The sequence below is a fragment of the Ranitomeya variabilis genome, chromosome 2 (assembly GCF_051348905.1).
Source record: "Ranitomeya variabilis isolate aRanVar5 chromosome 2, aRanVar5.hap1, whole genome shotgun sequence".
NCBI classification, from domain to species: domain Eukaryota; kingdom Metazoa; phylum Chordata; class Amphibia; order Anura; family Dendrobatidae; genus Ranitomeya; species Ranitomeya variabilis.
This window is the reverse complement of record NC_135233.1, coordinates 1037726736-1037751669: the sequence shown is the minus strand read 5'-3', so window position 1 is coordinate 1037751669 and position 24934 is coordinate 1037726736. Positions and strand designations below refer to the sequence as shown.

The 24934-nt window shown below is 41.6% G+C and overlaps 1 protein-coding gene across 2 annotated transcripts in view; it reads left to right on the top strand.

Moving 5' to 3' along the window:
* The window catches only part of MBOAT2 (membrane bound glycerophospholipid O-acyltransferase 2), a 269915-nt gene that overhangs the window by 158580 nt on the left and 86401 nt on the right, over positions 1 to 24934 (top strand). For both annotated transcript variants that reach the window (XM_077291395.1, XM_077291394.1), the window contains one exon: positions 18766 to 18861. In XM_077291395.1, the coding sequence (XP_077147510.1) occupies positions 18766 to 18861 (96 nt within the window). The remainder of the gene's footprint in view (positions 1 to 18765; positions 18862 to 24934) is intronic.

Here is a 24934-nt window from a genome sequence, read left to right as displayed (position 1 = left end):
TCCGTGGTCCACGTATAGGAATGGGGTCTGAGTGTGGGGTAATATCTCTCTTCCCTGTAAAGCCCGTTCAAGCTCCGGTCCTGATAAGGACAGGCCCCAAGTATTTCCTATCTATGGACTTCACCAACACCTGGACCGTAGCGTATTTCTCCCAACGCGTTTCATAACCAATAGCGGAGACTAATCAGGGGAGCATGTATGCCAGTAATTAGCTGGTCAGTAGTCCAATAAAAGGTGCAATAACAGTCCCTCTCAAAGCTTGGGCCTGCAGTGGCTAGGTACCCATGCTGACGTCTGGGTCCACGGTGGTATCCTTCCCCCCATTCCCTGAATGCCCTCTTAAATAGCTGGTGCATTAAGACCTGCCCCGATGTATGTAAGTGATTGGTTAACCCCCTAGCATATACCCCTATGGTACGCAGCAGCTGGGAGGGGGTTATATAGGGATCAATATACTTACAACAACAAATGGTATTAGGAACGCCCTCATAGACACGTGCAAGTGGCCGGCGCTTTCATACTGAAGCGTTCCCTGACCGGAAGTACCGCCGCCATCTTGCATGCGTATATTCCGGTCGGTGACCGTATAGGGAACTGCTCATACTCGCGGCGTGCATTCCAAACAATGGACCACAAGCATACCGGATGTGCGACCACCATGTTGTGGATGTCGTACCGCCCCTTCTGTACGCTGAGGGCAGACCTGAGGGATGCAGTGGGGGAAGAGCCACAGGTCACCTACCGAAGAAGCAGAACTTTGGGTGACAGATTGGTTCATAGCCATTTTAGCACCCCCAGAAAAGAGACTTGGCTCCCTAAAAAAAAGTGCAGGGTGCTTTAAATGTGGCACCTGCACTGCGTGTGTATATATTCAAGGGGGAAGGAATTCCTCAATGAGAGCACACAGGAAATGTTTCCTGTGAAACAATTCATCAATTGTAAAACCACTGGTATAGTCTATAGGGCTATTTGTATATGTGGAGTCGCATACGTGGGGAAGACCATCAGAGAGTTCCGGAAGCGGATATTAGAACATGTGGGTGACATACGGAACAGAAGGGATACTCCCATCTCCCCAAAATGTTAACGGTGTTCACGGGGGAAGGACACGAAGGCTTTACGCTTCATGGGAATAGACAAGGTTGATATTCCTCCTAGAGGAGGGGACCTGGGACAGGCTACTCCTACAAAGGGAGGCAAAATGGATCTTCACCTTGGACTCATGTCACCCCCGGGGTCTAAATGACCAGTTGAGTTTTGGGTGTTTTCTATAACCCGATGTCTCCGGGGCTCCCCCTTCTCTCTCTCTCTTCCCCCCCCTCCCCTCCCCTCTCCCCCATAAAACAAACACCCCTGTGTTACTCATAGGGTATGAATGTTTTGCCAGTTTGTCCCTGACTCAGACATTTTCCTATTGGTATTCTATGCGTAGCCTGAATTTGGGCATTTCTTATCTTGGTGGGTATGGACTGCTATAACGGGAGACCACCAAAGGAAACAAAATGTAGTCGATTGTGACATTTAGGGGGGACTCACTTGTTTCCTCTTTGCACATTTCCCCAAACTTTGATTCCGGCAACCATTGTGGGTGTAAAAATGGAATTTAAGGGTAAACCAATCAACTTACGTCCTCCAATATTACCTTTTAGGGGCACTTCATCAAATGCAAAACAACAAAATCTCGCATCATCAGATGCTAGGGACAAAGAAGAGATCCCACAAACTATTAAAAAAACTGTATTACTTTATTAAAGCCATAAATGACAATACACCATAAACACATCAATAAAAAGCAAAATGCCGTCTAGGGGACGCCAAATGAACTCAATATGGAAAATTCCCCACATGTGACACTAATCACCTTTTTATATCACAAGGTTTTAGCAAGCAAAAGAGTAAATCCAAAAGGGTTTCCCAAATACATATCTTGAAATTCCTTATCCTTATATAAATAGGCAGAAGTACCCTGTGTTGAAATCAACATCCAGGGATATAGAAAATTCCTATCTGCCCATGCTGCAAAAATAGCTTTAGAAAAGGAAAGTGCTATGCCAAAATATTTCCTATAGATAGATTTATGTGAGAAGCAAATAATTACCTGTACACGTGAATAGTCCTGGCGTCCCCTCACCCCGACGCGCGTTTCGCCGCCAGCTTCTTTCGGGGGCGTGTCAAGATGAGGGGTAGCCGTGTTTTTATATGAGCCTTGACCTATCAACGGTGTTCAGTGCCGGTTAGGTGATATGGCGCTTCAAGATATGTATTTGGGAAACCCTTTTGATTTACTCTTTTGCTTGCTAAAACCTTGTGCTATAAAAAGGTGATTAGTGTCACATGTGGGGAATTTTCCATACTGAGTTCATTTGGCGTCCCCTAGACGGCATTTTGCTTTTTATTGATGTGTTTTTTATGGTGTATTGTCATTTATGGCTTTAATAAAGTAATACAGTTTTTTTAATAGTTTGTGGGATCTCTTCTTTGTCCCTAGCATCTGATGATGCGGGATTTTGTTGTTTTGAATTTAAGGGTAAAGTTACCTTCACACTAGACAACTTTCCAATGAGAACAACAACGATCCGTGATGTTGCAGCGTTCTGGATAGTGATCTCGTTGAGTTTGACACGCAGCAGCGATCTGGATCCCGCTGTGATATCGCTGGTCGGAGCTAGAAGTCCAGAACTTTATTTGGTCGCTAGATCGGTGTGTATCGTCATGTTTGACAGCAAAAGCAACGATGTCAGCAATGTTTTTACATGGAGCGTGAACGATAAGTGAGTCGCCGTTATGTCACTGGATCGCTCCTGCATCGTTCTGGAGCTGCTGTGTTTGACATCTCTACAGCGACCTAACAGCGACGCTCCAGCGATCTAGTTTAGGTCGGATCGTTGTCTATATCGCTGGAGCGTAACGGTACCTTAACTGTTTTTTAGATATATGAATGACTCAGCCTTATAATTTTGTGCCTCCTATCCATCTGTCTCACGGCGGCAGTAACCTTCCCCCCCCCCCAAATGCGGCTCCCCCTTCCCCCACCACTCTTTACTCTTCTGTACGAGGAAGGTGTGTCTGTATGCCAAGGCTGGTACTTGGGATTCATATATATATCCATTATGCACATTGCTCACTCTGGAATTCACATCTGTGAACTGCTATGTAAATCTATACTGTGCTAGAACATTCAGAAGCCGTATATATGTTTGTGCCTATATATATCTTTTGCTTTATAAGAGGGTACTAGCGCCATTGGTGTAGAACATAGTACCTGGCATTATCCCTTGTAGTGCAGCATTTATATTCAATATGCAGCGTAACATGGGGGCGGCACTATAATAGGCATGCTGCCATAGACATGTGCAGTTACAACAGGAGGACGCCGGAATCTCCAGCACCTGCTGTATTATCTTTGTAAGTGCGCGTTTTTTCTGTTTTCACAAACATGGGACACCTGAGGATATTAAATTGCTTATTAATATATTTTTAAAGTTTACCACTGTGCACTATATGGCACTTTTTTATATATAATGTATATGGTACAGATTTATCACAGTGGCACTGTTGCACTTTTTTGGTCAGATGACTATTGCTGATCTGATGTCCAAAATAACTTAATATGTTTAATTGTATACAATGAATGTTTTTTATATATACCCACCTTGTCTGTACAAACACTGCTTGAAAAAGGATAAAGATATCCGAAACGTCGCGACGCCGTTCAGGCATTAAAGCCCCCCCCCCCCCCCCCCGCTGTGCTCTGCTTTCACTTTACGGCCGGCGCTCACAGTCAGTGCGGGAAGCAGACGGCGAGGGACGTGTGACAGATAGCAGAAGGTGAGTATGTACTGTTTGTTTTTTTTTACATTTTACACTGGTAACCAGGGTAAACATCGGGTTACTAAGCGCGGCCCTGCGCTTAGTAACCCGATGTTTACCCTGGTTACCCGGGGACCTCGGCATCGTTGGTCGCTGGAGAGCGGTCTGTGTGACAGCTCTCCAGCGACCAAACAGCGACGCTGCAGCGATTGGCATCGTTGTCGCTATCGCTGCAGCGTTGTTTAGTGTGAAGGTACCTTAAGAGTCTTTCTTGGCTTTAAAAGGATCCCTGCTGCTTTGTTGAATGGGGTTCCTGACAGGAAGCATGTTTAGTAAACGAAAAGTCCATGTTTTTTTTTTTAAATATTTCCTGGAATATATAAAGCAGCTTTCATCTTGGATTCACTGACATTTTAGCTGTTTAAAACCCAGTCTATTTTTGGTAAAGAAGCACCAGCATTGGATCTCCATGAGTTAAGGCTTCCGAGATTTGACTGATCTATTTGAAGTTAATATTATTGGATATCTCCTTTTAAATGTCCTCTCTTCATGTATGTGAAATACAGTATAATGAATACATTCAGTTTGTGTTTGGAAAGACATGGGGAATTTGAAGGGGTTAAATAAATGTCTGGTTAGAAAATCATTGTGCATTGCAAATGTGCATTCAATGGACAGCATGGTATAAAGGAAGTAGACTATGAACAGATTGATATGTACAGTGCTGTGCAAAAGTTTTAGTAAGAATTATTTAAAAAAATAGAAGTATTAATATTTTATTTATATCAATCAACAAAATGCAAAATAAATGAACAAAATTTGGTGTGACTGCCCTTAGTCTTCAAAACCGCATTAAACATTAATTCTTCTATGAAAACATTGTGGAGGACTAACCACTGATCTTCTGTGGATGTCACTTAAGCAAATCCTTCTGTCTCTTAATGTAATCCCAGACATGCTGGATGGTGTTGAGATCAGGGCTCTGTGGGCACGTATCTTCACTCCAGGACTCCTTGATCTTCTTTACGTGAACTTACTAAATTAGTTGTGTGTTTGGGGTCGTTGTCCTGGTGCAGAATAAATTTGTAGACAATCAGATGCCTCCCTGATGGTATTGCATGATGGATATGTATCTGCCTGTATTTCTCAGCATTGAGGACACCAAGAAATGGACAAATTTAAGGGCCTGAAATTCAGTGGTCAGCCAATGAAACTTGGCAGCAGATGATGGTACTTCTCTTCAAAATCAGAAGATGTTCAGCAGTGCCATGAGCTCAAAACTGGCAGCAACCAGGGGGCAGCAACCAGAAGTGGTCTTCATGGAAGAATTGCGGCCAAAAGCATGCTTTTGAAATGGAAAAAGGACAAATAACTCAACGATGCATGAAAACATAGGAACTGGTGTACAAAAAATGGTAGTATGTGTTCTAGACCGATGAGTGGAGATGGGAGAATCAATTCGCAGGACTCCTGTCCTCTGGCCTGGCCAAGTCGGAAATCTGTGACTACTGACTTGGAAATCTTGTTACCTCCTGGCCTTCCAGGCTCTTCTTTTGATTAGCTGGTGTAGGGCAATTTCATCATTGTGGTATGATGCACACACGATGTTGTACCAGCCTGTCCAATCAAAAAAAGATCCTGGGATGCTAGAAAGTAAGGGTATTCCAATCCAGTGGTCCCAGATTACTGTTTCAGCCAGACAGCCTGGACTACTGTGCAGATTAGTTTTGGCCTATGGACTGGAGTACTGCAAAATCAATTATTCCATTTCTATTGATGGGTCAAAATGTAAAATATGTAACTGTAACAGAAGGCAATTTGTTTGTGAAGATCTAGATAATGGTACAATAATGGGTGTCTACACGCAGCAGTGAAGCATGGTGGAAGTTCCTTGTAGGTCTAGGGCTGCATTTCAGCAAAGTGAGTTGGCATTTTGGTGAACATCAATGGTATCCTCAATGCTGAGAAATACAGACAGATACTTATCGATCATGCAATACCAGCAGGGTGATGACTGTCTCCAAATTTATTCTACAGCAGAAGAGCGACTCCAGAAAATGCAATTAAGAAATATCTTCAGGGTAAAGAAGAACAAGGAGTCCTGGAAGTGACGATACTGGCCCAGAGCCCTGATCTCCGCATCATCCAGTCTATCTGTGATTACAAGATGAGACAGAAGGATGTGTAACCGACATCCATAGAAGCACCGAGTTCTTTCACAAACTGTACCTAGAAGATTTGATGTTTTGAAGGCAAATGGTCGTCAGTCACGCCAAACATTATTTTGAATTAGTTTTCTCTTTTGTTCATTCACTTTGCTTTTTAATTGATAAAAATAATCTATTAACACTTCTATATTTTTTAAAGCATTCTTGTTTTCCTGCATCTTTTATCCACACACTTCTTAAAAGGTTTGCACACTACTGTAGGTTTGTGGGAAAGAATCCAATAGAAGTATATAATTACCGGTAAAGTATTTTATTTATTGAAATCTGTTCAATCCGGGCTTAGTTAAGTGGGTGGTATAAAATCAGTGATTGACAGGCTTCCCTGTATCCATGTGCATACAGTTATAGCTGTATGTCACGGATTAGGCCACATCTTTGACTCATTGCCAGGTCTATTCCTATTTGTGTACAGGGAAAGACCTAGCAATGAAGGCTAACTGGGCAGGGGGAAGTCTGTGGGATCTGCCCAGATGACTGTTCTTCCTGCTCCCGGCTTCTTTACAGACTTTGATTATGTTGAACGTTGCACCATTTCAGAGTAAACTATAGATGTCTGCATAATGTGGATAGACGAAGTTTGGGCACCATGAATCTCCTGACAGGTTCCTCTGCCTTAACACAAACTGTGTAAGTGACCAGGATAGCTAAAAAAAATGGAAAATTGGTCCATCCTTGTGGTCTACGCTGCGTCGGTCAACAATGACATCTTGTTCTTCAGTCTTTAATACATTTCTGTGTTCAGGCAAGTGGACCATAGCATCATCGGATGAGACTGATGATGTGCTAGTCAACCATTAAAGCCCTCAGTGATCAGATGATTGAAAAACACGTGTCCTCTGTTCCTGTCCTAGCGCAAACCCACCAGAGTGGCCTTAGCTGGATTCATGGGCTTAGATCAAATGAGCACACTATATTTTATTATTTTATATCCATCCCTGCTGCCTGTACAGTTTTAGTTGAGGCCTGACAAATCTAGAACCACTGAACTCATGACCCCGACTAGAACTACTGAATGTAGTCATTTTGACTCCTGACTTGTTTTCGTTTATTTTTTGAGTTTCATTTGTGGTTATTTATTAATATTTTTAATGTATTATTATTGAGAGATCCAACAGTAATGCTTTGGAATGTTTTTTTTTTCTGATTTTTCATATTTTTCTACAGGAAATACCAAAAGTAAACGAAGTAAAACAATAATAATGGACGTATAATGTTCGTTCATTTTTGACTGGACCTATAAAAGGCTTGATGTTTTAGCTAATTTATACATTTTTTTGCAGAATTATACTGTATGTGAACATGGTTGATCATAAATAAAAGAAAAATGAAAAAAAAGCCACGTAATTTATCGTTTTCGCGTCATAAACCATTACGTTGCATTATTGCTATATTCATGCATATTGCCCATTTGCAGATAAAAAAATATTCTTTCTAGCTGTAAACTATAACTAATAACATCAAGCTGTATGCAAATATAGGTTTTCCCCCAACAAAAATTGCTGCTTCACACTATACAGTACAAAATAATTGAATAAAATGACAATAAAATGTTGTATCTAATATATAAAGCTGAATGTGTGTGTGTGTGTATGTCCGGGATTGCCATCTGAACCGTCGCAGCTACAGCCACAAAATTTTGCACAGTCACACGTCTGGACCCCGAGAGCGTCATAGGCTATGTTGTGAGGTGACATTTTAACCCCGCGCTTTCCCATTCACCAAACAATTTTGCCCCTATCTACATAACGGGGAAAAAATGAAAGGAAAAGTGTTGGAGGCAAATTAACAGCTGCCAGATGTGAACAAGGGGGACTTAAAGAATGAGAGCGATGGCGCCAAAGAGTATATACTGTACAGTTGCTAAGGTGGGGCCCTGACATGGGATAATCACCACACACGGGGATATGAATACACACACAAAATGCGCCACACACTACTACGTGCTCGAACACATATACCACCCTCAGCGCACATTTCACCACACATACACCAACCTCGCCACATAAAAGTCGAAACACAAAAGTCGCCGCTCAAAACTCGCCACGCACAAAACTCTCCACATGCAAAACTCGCCACACGTGCAAAACTCACCTCATGGAAAACTCGCCACACGCAAAACTTGCACACGCGGAAAAATTGCCACATGCACAAAAGTTGCAACACATGCTAAAGTTGCCTCACACAAAACTTGCACATACTCAAAAGGCACCACACATAAAACTCGCCACGCGCAAAACTCGCCATGCGCAAAACTTGCTGCACACAACTTGCTACACTAACCTGTCACATGCAACTCGACACGCAAAAAGTTGCTACACGCATGTCGCCATACAAAACTCATCTCACAAAAGTCGCTACATGCATGTCGCCACACGCAACTCAACACACACAACTTGACACACGAAACTCGCCCTAAAACACACACAAGTCTGGTATTATCCTTCAAAAATAAAAATCTGATTAATAAGCAGACAAACTACAAGAGCAACAAATGTACCATATAGGAATCCGGCAGCTGTCAGTCACATGACCAGTCTATTATGTGTATGTGTGAGCTAATATATACTGCCAGGGGGTGGGCTTACTGTTGGCTGGGGATTTATCAGGCTGCCAATTTAGCTTACAAATACTGTGGTAAAAATACTGACCAAATAACGTGTGAATGAGGGCTAATACAGGAGGAGATGACATACAGATATATACTATATACAGGAGGAGATGACACACAGGTATATACTATTTACAGGGGAGATGACACAGATATATACTATATACAGGAGGAGATGACACACAGATATATACTATATACAGGAGAGATGACACACAGGTATATACTATATAGAGGAGGAGATGACATACAGGTACATACTACATACAGCAGGAGATGACATACAGGTATATACTATATACAGGAGCAGATTACGTACAGGTATATAGTATATACAGGAGGAGATGACATACATGTATATGCTATGTATAGGAGGAGATGACATACAGGTATATACTATATACAGGAGGAGATGACACACAGATATATACTATATATAGGTGAGATGACACACAGGTATATCTAATATATAAAGCTGAATGTGTGTATGTATGTGTGTATGTCCGGGATTGGCATCTGCACCGTCGCAGCTACAGCCACAAAATTTTGCACAGTCACACGTCTGGACCCCGAGAGCATCATAGGCTATGTTGTGAGGTGAAATTTTAACCCCGCGCGTTCCAATTCACCAAACAATTTTGCCCCTATCTACATAATGGGGAAAAAGTGAAGGGAAAAGTGTTGGAGGAAAATTGACAGCTGCCAGATGTGAACAATGGGGACTTAAAGAATGAGAGCGATGGCGCCAAAGAGTATATACCGTACAGTTGCTAAGGTGGGGCCCCGACATGGGATACTCACCACACACGGGGATATGAACACAAACACAAAATGCGCCACACACTACCACGTGCTTGAACACATATACGACCCTCAGCACACATTTCACCACACACACACCAACCTCGCCACATAAAAGTCGAAACACAAAAGTCACCACTCAAAACTTGCTACATGCAAAACTCGCCATATGCAAAACTAGGCTCATGCAAAACTCGCCACACATGCAAAACTCACCTCATGGAAAACTCACCTCATGCAAAACTTGCACACACAGAAAAATTGCCACATGTACAAAAGTTGCAACACATGCAAAAGAAACCACCGGAGACTAGATGGAGGTGGACATGACTTGGGGATGGGTGGACCGAGAACTCCTGCAGCTTTTGTTTGTATTGCGGTGTAGATTTTAAACAAGAGTGTTGTTGCTTTAAGAGGAAGTTTAGATGTTTGTGCATGGTGTATTACTGTGAGGAGGGTGGGGCTTATATAGGGGAGGCAACTCTGGCTTTCCCTCTTTCTCTCACAGGATGGACAGGAGGAAACATGTCTGCAGTTTCAGGGAGTATAATACTGGGGTTATCACCTCACATTATAGCTGATAGGAGTACATTCACCTCACACATCATGTATTAGTGTAGTATCAGCTCCTACATCATATATGGGATCAATTTTATCTCAGAAATTCATGTAGCCGCCATGTTCCCTCATGTGTACCTCCCTGCAGACATGGCTGATATACTACTCCACATTCATCATGTATTAGTGTAGTCTCAGCTCTTACATCTTATTTGGGAGCAATATTACCTCAGAGATTCATGTAGCTGCCATGTTCCTTCATGGGTCTGTTACAAGTTGCCTCACACACTGTAGAGACAGCTCCTGTGTGACCTCCTTACAGACATTGCTGCTGTATCACATTTCTGCTGTATTATACAGAGTCTTCATGAGTTTTGAGCATCTGTATGATGGGTCAGAGGATTGACACATACAGTGTCTGCTATTGCTAGCGTGGAGCTGGGCAGTTACAGGGACTAGTCACTGGTGAGAGGGAGCAGTAATGGGATGGTGTATATACACCGTATATATATGAGGGTAAGAGGCTGCACTTCATGTCTGTGCATTGCATGCTGCTGTGTTCTGATTCCCCCCCTTCCCATTTATGGAGTGTGGTGACCTGTATGTGACCTCATCTCTGCTACAGTACAGTCTGATGATGCTGGGTGTACAGATCCAGTGTGACAGGTTACTCTCACTATATATATGTGATATATGAGTAAAGGCTCCATCTCTGTGCAGCATGCTTATCATGTATACAGACTTTGAGTGCATGTTAGATCCTGGGTCTCCAGGTTACTTTCCTTGCTGCACATATAAGTTGTGTATGACTTCCAAATCTGTGCTTTATTTCTGGAAATATGGCAGCCTTTAGTCCTATTATGTTGCATGCTGTCCTGCCTGATATATCCACCCCCCTTTTTCTATATATCTTAGATGGTGGATAGCACAAGCCTGAGTGCATTACCTGGAGCCTTACTATATATATATATTATCAGGTGTCAATAAATATTCAGGGAGTAATTCAGCACATGGCGTGGTGGTGAGTGGGGCACTAATAATGCAGCATATGGCAGGCAGTGAGTGGACATAGCTCAGCACATGGCGGAGGCAGTGAGTGGGCACTAATAACTCAGCACATGGCGGGCAGTGAGTGGGCACTCCTAGTGTGATGCTGCACCTTGCTCTGGAGAACACATCATGGGCCCAGTTTTCAGCCCTGTCTATTGTTTGTAGGTGGTGTGACTGACTGGGGACACAGACCTTGCAGTTTTCTGCACATACACTTATGGCTGCAGGCAGCTTATACTAGACCTACATATTATATTTTCTTACGATGTATGTGCAGCTGGTGGTTAGAGAGCCTGTCTGTAACTGCTGTAGAGGAGCAGGCGGCTTCTTTATTGTTACAGCATATAACACAGCATTGCCCATCATCGAATGTATCTGACCTTATGATGGGACATTTTCCAGTATCACCCTGTAATATACCTTGATTGTAAACTTACATGGTGTTTTCATCTTCACTTCTCTCACATCTTGTGCAGTTGGGGGGGTCCTTGAAGTTGGTTATAAATTGGTCTGGGGGATCCATTGGGATATGGATTCCTCTTTTTGCAATTTAATTTGGTTCTTGATCTGGTGAATGGTAGAGAGGATTTTCAGCAAGGGTTTGTTGAATCCTCAGGAAGTTCAAGTGAACATTGGAACCCTGTGGTTATGGTGCTCCCGAGCTGGTGGGGTAACGGCTGGGAGTAAATGTTGGTACATTTTTTGTCCACTTTTTGTTTGGTAATCACCAGATCTTATGAGCTTCAAGGACTCCTCCCAGCATGTTAATGTTCTTTATGCTTTGATGTTTTATTGTATGCTGTTTTAATTCTTATATTGTCCCCTTCATATATTTGCAGGAATGGTGTATACCCACCGAGTGCTTAATTTTATATTACCTAAGATGGTGGATAGCACAGACTGAGTGGAATACCTGGAGCCGGGCAGTTGGGGGGGTCCTTGAAGTTGGTTGCAAATTGGTCTGGGGGATCCATTGGGATATGGATTCTTCCGTTTGGTATTAAATATGGTTCTGGATCTGGTGAAATGTGGAGGGGAGTTTCGGCAAGGGTTTGTCGGATCCTCAGGAAGTTCAAGTGAACATTGGAACCCTGTGGTTATGGTGCTCCCGAGCTGGTGGGGTAACGGCTGGGAGTAATTGTTGGTACATTTTATGTTCACTTTATGTTTGGTAATCGCCAGATCTTATGAGCTTCAAGGACTCCTCCCAGCGAGCTAAGGTTACTTATGCTTTGTTGGGTTATTGTATGTTTGTTTTTAATAAAGGTATTAAAGAAAAAAAAAAAAAAAAAGCACTTATTTGTTTCTTTTTTAGTGGGTCCTTGAAGCTAATTATGATTTGGTCAGTAGGGGTAACCATCTCAGGTATGGACCCTCTGTTTAGGGGGGTATTCATCATAGTATGACCCTTTGTGTGGAGGAGTAAACATCTCGGGTATGACCCCTGGATGGAGGGGTGTACATCATAGTATGACCCCCTGGTATGGAGGGGTAGCCATCTTTGGTATGGCCCCCTGGTGTGGAGGAGTGACCATCACAGTATGGCCCCCTGGTCTCCAGAAGCATTTATATCCTACAAGACCCAGTTAGGGTAAAGTCCCTGTGGACATGGCAATCATATTCTACATGCCTACAAATTAAATTGGGTCCTATGAGCTAGGAACAATAGCTTAAAAAAAAAAAAAAAAGGCATGCATTTCAATACAATCGTTAGCTTCAAGGACGCTCTCTTTTTTTCATGTGACTTGAGAATGCTGAGGCACAGATTTTGACTGTTTATATTGACCAACTCTTGTTTCTTTCAAGGTTGTCCTCTGGACAATGCAGTAATCTGGGGAATTAAACTGAAGAGCAATGTACCTAATATGGGTGCCCTGGAGTCAGTGGGAGTGACTAAGGGAAAAGTAATAAAGTGCATCTCGATCAATGCCCTTGAGCCAGTGGGAGCGGCTAAGGGTGAAGAAATCAAGTTCATTAACACGAAGGGCGATGTGCCTATTCCCAATGCCTTTGTCCCAGTTGGAGAGGGTTAATGGTATTTGTTATCAAATGCCTGTAAAGCAATTAACAATGGCGTGGCAAGGTTATTAATAATGCCTTTGTAGAATTTTCTGCTATAGGCTTATTTCATTTACTATGTCCAAATATTACAGAAATTGTTTAAATTATTTAATGATCGGTTATAATGTTGATATTATATTGTGTATGGCTTTTAATTTCTCCTTGTTTATAATATCTTTCTCTTTATATACACTCATCACTTTTTGGGTAGTAATAGTAAGAGGGTTTAAGAATTGGTTACTACACAGCCCAGCAACTGTATGTAATGGTGGTTTCTAGAACTAAAATCTGTGAATTAGTGAGTTATTAGAGCTGGCTACAATACATGCGGTATAATAGTTTTTGAGGCATGACAGATGTCATTATACAGGTAGTCAGACTGTGGCTACCCCTTTTTTATGGTTTAGTTTCTGCATTACCCATTATAGGATCCACATTGCAGGATGTTTAGTGGCTGTTATTTTGCTGTAGTTACCGTATTATTGATCATAACTTGGTAGTTGCATTGTTAAAATTAATCTGTAGTCCTGGAATTTTGTTACTTATGTGCACAGTCTTTCCATAGCATGCAGAACTCGTTGATGACTTTATTAGGCATGGGTGATGGGGGTCGAGTCCATTCAAGGTGTCAAATGGCCTCGCTGGTGGCGGTTTAGGAGTCAGGTGGAAGTTGCAGACAAGTTAAGGTGGACTCATTTTAACTAATAGAGGATGTAAAACCTCATGGTGGTGAGCAGGCTCGGCTTTGGTGGCCAGCCTCAAGGACGTTGTAATGGTAACATCAATCAGGGGCGGGCACAGTGGTTAAGCACAGGAGTGAGGATAATAGGGTCATTGGTGCCCTGAAAGTTTACTGGCTCTGCTTGAATGGCAAGCCAGTGCGTGCCGCCCCTTTATGGCTGTCTGTCCTGGTGCTGTATGTCAGACAGATGGGGATATCGCAGTACTTGTGAATCCCAATGTACTAGCACTCCACCTGACTCCTACTGTGATTATTTAATCCTGTGATTTGAATAAAAGCTGTGGCCATTTTGACAACCAAAATAATGTGTTTTGTGTATTTATTTTAGTACCTAGGTTTACAGTAGTTATGGTGGTTTTAAGAAGGAGTGGGGTCCATCCCATATCCAAAAGTCAAGAAACCACCGGAGACTAGATGGAGGTGGACATGACTTGGGGATGGGTGGACCGAGAACTCCTGCAGCTTTTGTTTGTATTGCGGTGTAGATTTTAAACAAGAGTGTTGTTGCTTTAAGAGGAAGTTTAGATGTTTGTGCATGGTGTATTACTGTGAGGAGGGTGGGGCTTATATAGGGGAGGCAACTCTGGCTTTCCCTCTTTCTCTCACAGGATGGACAGGATGAAACATTACCCGCCCTCCCGCCCTGTTTATAATCTTTGTCCTTAAACTTTTTAATTATTGCTTGTATAATGATAAATGTTTTATTGTATTTTTGAATTTGTCATTGTATATCTTGTACCATGTTCAATTGTATATTGGCTATAAAGAGTTATTATTTATGGTAACCTTCTAAGCCCAAGGGAAGGGCAATCCTTCAGCCATGGTTCCCTGGAGGTTTCCTCCACAGGGGGTTTTTCCTCTCCTGAGCGCTGTAGGATGACTCTTTGTGAGTCGGGGGTTTGCCAAGTTTAGTCCCATTAATGCTTTTGCAGGGACTTCTAGTTTTTAAGTTTACAAAAATGATTTAATTATTTATAAAAGAAAAAAAAAAAAAAAAAGGTGTCAAATGAGACTTGGAATATTTAACCCGTCACGGCTTTGTGGTTTAGGAGTCAGGTGGAAGTTGCAGACAAGTTAAGGTGGACTCATTTTAACTAATAGAGGATGTAAAACCTCATGGTGGTGAGCAGGCTCGGCTTTGGTGGCCAGCCTCAAGGACGTTGTAATGGTAACATCAATCAGGGGCGGGCACAGTGGTTAAGCACAGGAGTGAGGATAATAGGGTCATTGGTGCCCTGAAAGTTTACTGGCTCTGCTTGAATGGCAAGCCAGTGCGTGCCGCCCCTTTATGGCTGTCTGTCCTGGTGCTGTATGTCAGACAGATGGGGATATCGCAGTACTTGTGAATCCCAATGTACTAGCACTCCACCTGACTCCTACTGTGATTATTTAATCCTGTGATTTGAATAAAAGCTGTGGCCATTTTGACAACCAAAATAATGTGTTTTGTGTATTTATTTTAGTACCTAGGTTTACAGTAGTTATGGTGGTTTTAAGAAGGAGTGGGGTCCATCCCATATCCAAAAGTCAAGTTGCCTCACACAAAACTTGCACATACTCAAAACGCACCACACCTAAAACTCGCCACGCGCAAAACTCGCCATGCACAAATCTTGCTGCACACAACTTGCTACACTAACCTGTCACATGCAACTCGACACACAAAATGTTGCTACACGCATGTCGCCACACAAAACTCATCTCACAAAAGTTGCTACATGCATGTCGCCACACGCAACTCAACACCCACAACTTGACACATGAAACTCGCCCTAAAACACACACAAGTCTGGTATTATCCTTCAAAAATAAAAATCTGATTAATAAGCAAACTACAAGAGCAACAAATGTACCATATAGGAAATACGGCAGCTGTCAGTCACATGACCTGTCTATTATGTGTATGTGTGAGCTAATATATACTGCCAGGGGGAGGGCTTCCTGTTGGCTGGGGATTTATCAGGCTGCCAATAGCAACCAATCACAGCTCAGCTTCTATTTTGCTACAGTTAATTAATCTGAGCTCTGATTGGTTAATATAGGCAACAAAGACATTCTCAGTATAACAAAGCTAATATATGTTGTGAAATGCTTCTATTAGCTTAGTTTTTGCCTTTTAATAATTACATTTCTATCTATTTGTTTTGTGGTTTTTGTGTGCAGAATAAATTTTTGTTACCACATTCTATTTTGCTAACAGCAGTCATTAACCCGGGCGAAGCCGGGTAGGACAGCTAGTCTGCTATATACTTGTATGAGTTTTTTGAGCTCTTATGTCTGCATGTTTTCGCTTTGTCTCTTCAGCTGAACTGAAAGTAAACTTACTATCCAGACTACTGGACCTAGTGCTAGTCCATCGTGCGATGGATGCGTCGTGTCCGCCATGTAACGTTTTTTTGTGCGTCGTGTCCGCCATTTTCGACCATGCATTTTCGCTTGCGCGGCCAAAACTCCACCCCCTCCTCCCCGCAACTCACAATGGGGCAGCTGATGTGTTGAAAAGCTGCATCCGCTGCCCCCATTGTGATTTTATTTCACAGGATGCGTCGGTACGTCGGCCCCACGCACTGCGACGGGTCCGTACCGACGCTAGTGTGAAAGTACCCTAACACAAGGAAAATGTGAAAAGTTGCCATCTGAATTGAACTACATCTATATGAACATCAGGGTAAATAAGATACAGTGAAAAAATTATGCACAAAACTTTACAGCAACATTTAGTGACAAAAGGACAGCAAAATATAGTAGGTCGTCAAAATGACTACCTTTAGTAATTAAGGTAAATTTTGAAAAAAAAGCGCAATTTTTCACCAAAATTGTTTATTGTCACAAAATCTTTTTTAACATCCTATTTTAAGAAAAGTCACCGAGTCTCAAGCCGGAATTCCGAAAAATGTAGTCACAGAAGAGAAATAAAAAGTGAAAGGAGTCAAAATGACCCCACCAGTAGTTCTAACTATGTGTTTTGAACCCTGTAGCTTTCTTAGTCCTGGTACATATGCATGAGGCCTTAATGGAGGGTATTCACTTCAACTTTTTGCAAAGTATTTTTTTCACTTTTTATAATGGTTTAAATAAATTTTTTTTTTTTTTTTTAGATATACTAGAAGCTGAAAAATATGGAAATAGGGTTTCATACCTCCATTATAGGGTTGCAATAGAACATGCCATGAGTTTCTTTTGCTTAAATGTATGATATTGGAGGCACACAATGGTACTGTATGGGCGTATACATGTCTCGGGGTGGTGTATTATGGATCCATATAACACACATCTGTAAGAGCATCAATGTGCATGAGGCTTAATTTCCAAAAAAGAAGTTCTTAAAACTAAGTTGGATTTCTTACTGGAATCTGCACACACTTCAGTAACATCTTTTATAAATGGCTGCTCCTTGATGACCACACTGCGGCTCGTCAGAGGACTGCACATTGCTCATTCACTTTAAGTGACTAACCGCATGGTCTTATCCTTTAATCCTTGAAGTCGTGGGGGGAGATGTCTTGGCAATGATGAGTATCACAGGTTTACTGTGACAGAGAGGAGCCACAGGACTACAGCGTCTGATTTCTCCTACTCCTGCACTGATTAGAAGCACGTCACCTTCTTATTAAATGGTGTAAATTTAGTTTAACAGTACAGGGATTAATCTGCTCAGTTAAGGGCTCCTGGAGCATTTAGGTTCTCAGCTGTGCACTGTTAGCCACTGCCATCTCCTATATAATCTGGGTCCTGGCTAACACTCATTTTCAGAGATAGCTTATGCTTCATGGCTGGAGGTTCATGTTGGTCAAGAAGGCGTGTGGTGGATTTATCTGTGACTGTTGCTAGGCTTTGAGTGTGTGATAATTCCCTTTCTTCTCCTAGTTTGGTTTTACCCCATCCTCCACTCCCCGTGGCATTCCTCTGTTACATGTGTGAGTATATTTGTATGTTTAGTATTTTTCGTTACCCCTGTTCGTATTACCATGTTAGTCTGGTTGGTGTATTATGGTACACTACTACTCCCTTCTTCCCTGGGTGGGGGAAAGATACAGACTGAGGGCGGATTCAGGAGCTAAGGCAAGGTACTTGGCCCCGGTGTCTTCACCATCAGATGTAATCCAGGGAACAGGGCGAGCTACGGCACCCTTACAGGGAAGAAGTCCCTGGCCCCGAGACACCTGACAACAGAGATGTGACAATGAGGTTGTGTATAACCAGCAGATTTTCCTCCTTACCTCTGACTTAATGAGAGATTGTTGGAATTTATTAGAATATTCTAGTTTCATTTTGTAGGAAATCCAGAAGGATGATGTCACAAAACATGGAGGATGTTAGCGGTAACGACATCACCTTGATATCACCCCCTGACATCACCATGTTCTTGGATTGTATGCAGCGAGGGCTAAGGTGTGACGTAGAGTCCTGTTACCGTCTGTGTCTGGATGTTTCCCTGTATCCAGCTACAGATGAGTTTTCATAGGAAGGACAGCATTTATCAACATATATAATCCCACTCAAGGTTAAATGCCGCCTTCGCAGTAGATTTTTTTTATTTTTTTTATAATCTGCTTAGAATTTGGCATATCGTAGTACAAGCCAGAGGTGGTCTGTTTATCAAACGAAACACCCACGGATCCCTTCTCCATTATTGTATTGACCGGTATCTGTTTCCCAAAGATGCAGATACCAGTGAAATTGAGACAGAAGACGGAGGGGAGTACGGCGGTGCGGCGTGTGACCCAACTAACTAACTGAGCATTTCACAGATCATAAATATATTTATATATCCTGCTTAATGTGTACACCAGGAGTAGGAATTATGCAAAATGCTAATGATGCTAGGTATTTTAATTTATTCATGAGCATTTTTACACCAGAATTTGTGACTGTCAGCTTTAATTGCATGTTTTATTAATTTACAGATACTGCTTTGTGTTTGCTTTGGGATACCTCACCTTGTGCCAAATAGCGAGAGTCTATATTTTTGATTATGGACAGTATTCTGCTGATTTTTCTGGGTAAGTACAATATTAATTAAATTCAAATTTTTTTTTTCTCTTCTACTCTCAACTTCATCCCTTGATTATTTTTTCAATTGATCTTAAAAGCTAAGTTTCATAATAATCAAAATTTAATTAATACTATGTAATGTATTATTGTTCTTATTTGTAACATGAAGTTGAAATAAAGTATATAGGGCCCGATTCATCATTATTTTATTTTTTTTTTTATGGGCAGTTTTCTTCTTTTGTCGTGTTGTGTTGATTCACTATTTTTGTGACAAATTCTTCAAAGTGGTTCACGAACTTTGCACAAGATCAAAAATGCTTTTTATTCTTTACTTTTTTTATTTTTTTAATGTTGCACACCACACCTTTTAAAAAGTTGCAATTGATTGATCAGTTGAAAACTTCTAGAACCCTCAAACCCTACCCAAAATTACAAATGAGTGAGTATATGTATGTGTATGTATATATTCGTACAGGCCAAAAGTTTGGACACACCTTCTCATTTAAAGATTTTTCTGTATTTTCATGACTATGAAAATTGTACATTCACACTAAAGGCATCAAAACTATGAATTAACACATGTGGAATTATATACTTAACAAAAAAGTGTGAAACAACTGAAATTATGTTCTTCAAAGTAGCCACCTTTTCTTTGATGACTGCTTTGCACTCTCTTGGCATTCTCTTGATGCGCTTCAAGAGGTCACCGGGAATGGTCTTCCAACAATCTTGAAGGAGTTCTCAGAGATGCTTAGCACTTGTTGGCCCTTTTGCCTTCACTCTGCGGTCCAGCTCACCCCAAACCATCTCGATTGGGTTCAGGTCTGGTGACTGTGGAGGCCAGGTCATCTGGTGTAGCACCCCACCACTCTCCTACTTGGTCAAATAGCCCTTACACAGCCTGGAGGTGTGTTCGGGGTCATTGTCCTGTTGAAAAATAAATGATGGTCCAACTAAACGCAAACTGGATAGAATAGCATGCCGCTGTAAGATGCTGTGTAGCCATGCTGGTTCAGTATTCCTTCAATTTTGAATAAATCCCCATCAGTGTCACCAGCAAAGCACCCCTACACCATCACACCTCCTCCTCCATGCTTCACGGTGGGAACCAGGCATGTAGCGTCCATCCGTTCACCTTTTCTGCGTCCCACAAAGACACGGTGGTTAGAACCAAAGATCTCAAATTTGGACTCATCAGACCAAAGCACAGATTTCCACTGGTCTAATACCTATTCCTTGTGTTCTTTAGCCCAAGCAAGTCTCTTCTGCTTGTTGCCTGTCCTTAGCAGTGGTTTCCTAGCAGCTATTTTACCATGAAGGCCTGCTGCACAAAGTCTCCTCTTAACAGTTGTTGTAGAGATGTGTCTGCTGCTAGAACTCTGTGTGGCATTGACCTGGTCCCTAATCTGAGCTGCTGTTAACCTGCGATTTCTGAGGCTGGTGACTCGGATAAACTTATCCTCAGAAGCAGAGGTGACTCTTGGTCTTCCTTTCCTGGGGCGGTCCTCATGTGAGCCAGTTTCTTTGTAGCACTTGATGGTTTTTGCCACTGCACTTGGGGACACTTTAAAATTTTGCCTAATTTTTCGGACTGACTGACCTTCATTTCTTAAAGTAATGATGTCCACTTGTTTTTCTTTACTTAGCTACTTTTTTCTTGCCATTATACAAATTCTAACAGTCTATTCAGTAGGATTATTAGCTGTGTAGACACAAGACTTCTGCTCAACACAACTGATGGTCCCAACCCCATTTATAAGGCAAGAAATCCCACTTACTAAACCTGACAGGGCACACCTGTGAAGTGAAAATCATTCCCAGTGACTACCCCTTGAAGCTCACTAAGAGAATGCCAAGAGTGTGCAAAGCAGTCATCAAAGCAAAAGGTGGCTACTTTGAAGAACCTAGAATATAAGACATAATTTCAGTTGTTTCACTGTTTTGTTAAGTATATAATTCCACATGTGTTAATTCATAGTTTTGATGCCTTCAGTGTGAAGGTTCAATTTTCATAGTAATGAAGTGTGTCCAAACTTTTGGTCTGTACTGTGTATTATATTCTATTATATATTATATTCTGATTCCTCCTTATTAGTGATGAGTGAACGTGTTGTGATAAGGTGTTATCCCATGCTCGGGTGCTAACCTGTGACTTCGGTGTGCTCGAATAATATGTTTGAGTCCCCGCGCCTGCATGTCTCGTTGCTGTTTGAAAGCCACAACACATGGAGGGATTGCCTGTTTTTTTAGGTAATCCTTGCATGTGCTGTGGCTGTCAAACAGCCAAGAGACATTCAGGTGTGGGTATGGGATAACACCTTATCACAACACGTTCACTCATCACTAATAAGGATGAATCGGGTCATCCTGAGTTAGGGCCCCTCTTTACAGCTGCTTTATTTTTCTAGAGGAAGGGGCCTGAGTGATGGACCACCTTCTATTATGTCCATATGATCTATTGGGGCATATGGAGAGAGTCAATATGCCTGTAGCAACGTTGTTAAAGAGTAAAAATTGGAATATTGAGGGCTTACCGATCTTTCAAGATCCGTTATATAAATATATAAATATATATATATATATGCTCATGCCCACCATGTGGTATATTCTGCTATTGCTACAGACAGAGCAATCCTTCTATAGGTCAAGAACCATGACCTTCTTCATTAAAATGTTATTCCCAAAAAATCAAGTTGTCCGCAATGCAAAGTATAGGAGATAACCTGATTACGCTGAGGACTTAACAGCGATCCTGAGAACTGTCTTCTGGAACCTCGAGAGCAGGAGTTTGCAGCCCCGTCCTGAATGAAGCAGGGGTGAGTATTCGTGGTCTCTGTTCCATTCGTTTTATATGGGACTGACTGATATAGCCGAGCAGTGTGTTCAGCAGTCCCATAGACAATAGATGGAGCAAAGACAAGCTCACCTCCATTTAATTAATGAAGGGGGTGTAGAGCTCTGTTCTCAAGGTTCCCGAATTCTGTTCTTGGGGTAGCGAATAACTTAAATTTTGAGGAATAATCCTTTAAAGCAACTAATGTGGCTTACTTTGGACCATGACCACCTATGGATTGGATGTTAGAAATACTGTTAGCTAATCTAAAACGGTTTTCAATATACTGTATGATGTATTTCAAACAATGCATGTTGAAAACTTAAATGGCACATCCTTACAATAGAGAGCACACCTGCTATTCTCAGTTTCTTGAAGAAATGGAAAAATAATTTCAAGGTAATAACGGCACAGACTTGGGTGACCTAAAACTGAAGGCTGTTAGGATTTGTAGCATAATATTATGTTACTTATTAAATTTGGATCAAACATCTTTATTCTGAAACATTCCCAACACCGTAATAGGATGCCGTTAACTACATAAAGTCAAGAGACCTGTCGGATTAATACTTCTCATACCAACAAAAGTTGATTTTTCTGTATGTCATCTGACTTTAGAGTCTTTAGACTGAAGATCTTCTCTATAACCAATGACTCTGAGGAGATCTTTAATGACAAATTATCTTGGAAAAAGTATCTTCTGTATGACCTTTGACATCAGGACAAGGATCTTCTATATGACCAATGACTGAAGAAGAGGATCTTCCGTATCAACTGTGACTCTGTGCAGAAGAGCTTTCTTATGACTTATTAATTTTGGTTGAGCACCTTCTATGACTAATGACTCTGGGGACATCTTTTATATGACCAGCGACTCTTGGAAGAGGATCTTCTCATGACCTATTATTCTGGGAAGATGACTCAAGTCCAGCCTAAGGACATTCTATATAATCTAAGACACTAGAAATATATATATTTTTTCTGATCTATCTGAAAATTATCTCCTGTATGACTAATGATTCTGGGAAGATGATCTTCTGTATATTCTTCAAATTTTGGGAAAAAAATGATCTTTTGTATAATCGGTGACTTTGGAGAAATGTATCTTTGGGTATTGGGTTGTATGACCTTTGTAATCCTTTATATAACCAATGTGACAGAGTAAAGGATGTTCTGCATGGCCTCTAAGCTGTATGAGGATTTTCTGTATGTATTTAGGATTTACAGAAGATTCTCTCTAAGAATCTTAGTTCTGGATAAAGGATTCTCTATATGTTTAGATTTTCTTGAAGACGGGTTCTCTTTTATGTCTTATAGTTTCAGGGAGAGGATCTTATATGTACAGTGCCATGTAAAAGTTTGGGCATCCCTGATCAAAATTACTGTTGTTGTAGACCGTTAAGCAAGTTGAAGATAAAAAGATCTCTAAAAGGCCTAAAGTTAAAGGTGACACATTTCCTTTGTACTTTTGGCCAAAAAAATTGTCATTTTGTACATTTTAAAAATTTACAAGAAGGAAAATGGACCAATGTAAAAGTTTGGTCACATTGTTCTACTGTTCAAATACACCTGCACAAATATGGCCTTCATTGAAGAGTCTTTAAAAGAAAACCTCTTCTATGTCCTCACGATAAAATTCAGCATCCGAAGTATGCAAATGCAAATCTAAACAAGCCTGATGCATTTTGCAAACAAGTCCTGTGGACTGATGAGATAAAAATAGAACTTTTTGGCCACAATGATCAAAGGTATGTGCGGAGAAAACAGAACAGAATTTCAGGAAAATAATATCTTGCCAACCATTAAGCATGTGGATGGATTAATCATGCTTTGGGGTTGTGTTGCAGCCAGTGGTACTAGGAACATTTCATGGGTTGAGCAAAGAATGAAATTTCAACAAATTCTTGATGCAAACATAACACCATTTGTAGAAAAAAGCTGAAGATGAAAAGCGGATGGCTTCTACAAATAGTGATCCTAAACACACGTCAAAATCCATAATAGACAACCTCAAAAGTCGCAAGCTGAAGGTTTAACAATGGCCTTCACAGTCCCCTGATCTGAACATCATTGTAAATCTGTGGCTAGACCTTAAAAAAGCAGTGCATACAAGACAACCCAGGAATGTCACAGAACTGGAAGAATTTTTCAAGGAAGAATGGATGAAAATCCCTCAAATAAGAACTGAAAGACTCTTGTCTGGCTACAAAGTGTTTACAAGCTGTGACACTTTCAAAAGGGGGTGCTACTAGGTACTAACCATGCAGGGTACCCAAAATATGCCATCAGCCCTCTTTCCTTTTTGTAATTTTTAAAATGTAAAAGATGACAATTTTTTTTTTTTTTTTTTGCATAAAATACAAATGAAATGTGTCATCTTTAACTTTAACTTTTACATGCCACTGTATATCTTATACATCTAGAGAGATAATTTCCTGTATGTCGTGTAGTTTTGGGGCGATAATCTTCTGTACATCTTATAGTTCTGGGTAGAGGGTCTGCTGCATGTCTTGTAGTTTTGGTGGGAACGATCTTTTGTACATCTTACAGTTTTGATGGAAAGGGTCTTCTGTATGTCTTGGAGTTTCGGGGGAAAGTTTCTACAGTATGCCTTGTAGTTCTTGGGAGAAGATGTGCTGTACATCTTATTATTCTGGGAAAAGGATCTTCTGTATGCCTTGTTGTTTTGGGGGACGGATGTTGGGAACAAATTACCGTTTTGGGAAGCAGATCTCCTGTACATCTTTATAGTTCTGGAGAGAGACTCTTCTATATTTCGTATATGATCTCCTGTACATCTTATAGTTCTGGGGAGAGGGTTTCCAGCAGTGGCGTAACTACAAAGTTATGGGCCCCGGTGCGAACTTCCAAATGGGGCCCCCCCCCCCACCCCCCCCACCCCCCCCACCTTCCCCCGCCCCCGCAACCCCCCCACCTTCCCCCGCCCCGCTTCCCCTAGATACGCCTCGGACTGTTGCAGGAATCTCCTGCACTGCAACATGGTGTTGGGTGCCAGCACAGCCCGCACAGTGGTATATCCAGCACAGCCCGCACAGTGGTATATACAGCAGAGCCCGCACAGTGGTATATACAGCAGAGCCCGCACAGTGGTATATACAGCACAGCCCGCACAGTGGTATATCCAGCACAGCCCGCACAGTGGTATATACAGCAGAGCCCGCACAGTGGTATATACAGCAGAGCCCGCACAGTGTTATATACAGCAGAGTCCGCACAGTGGTATATAC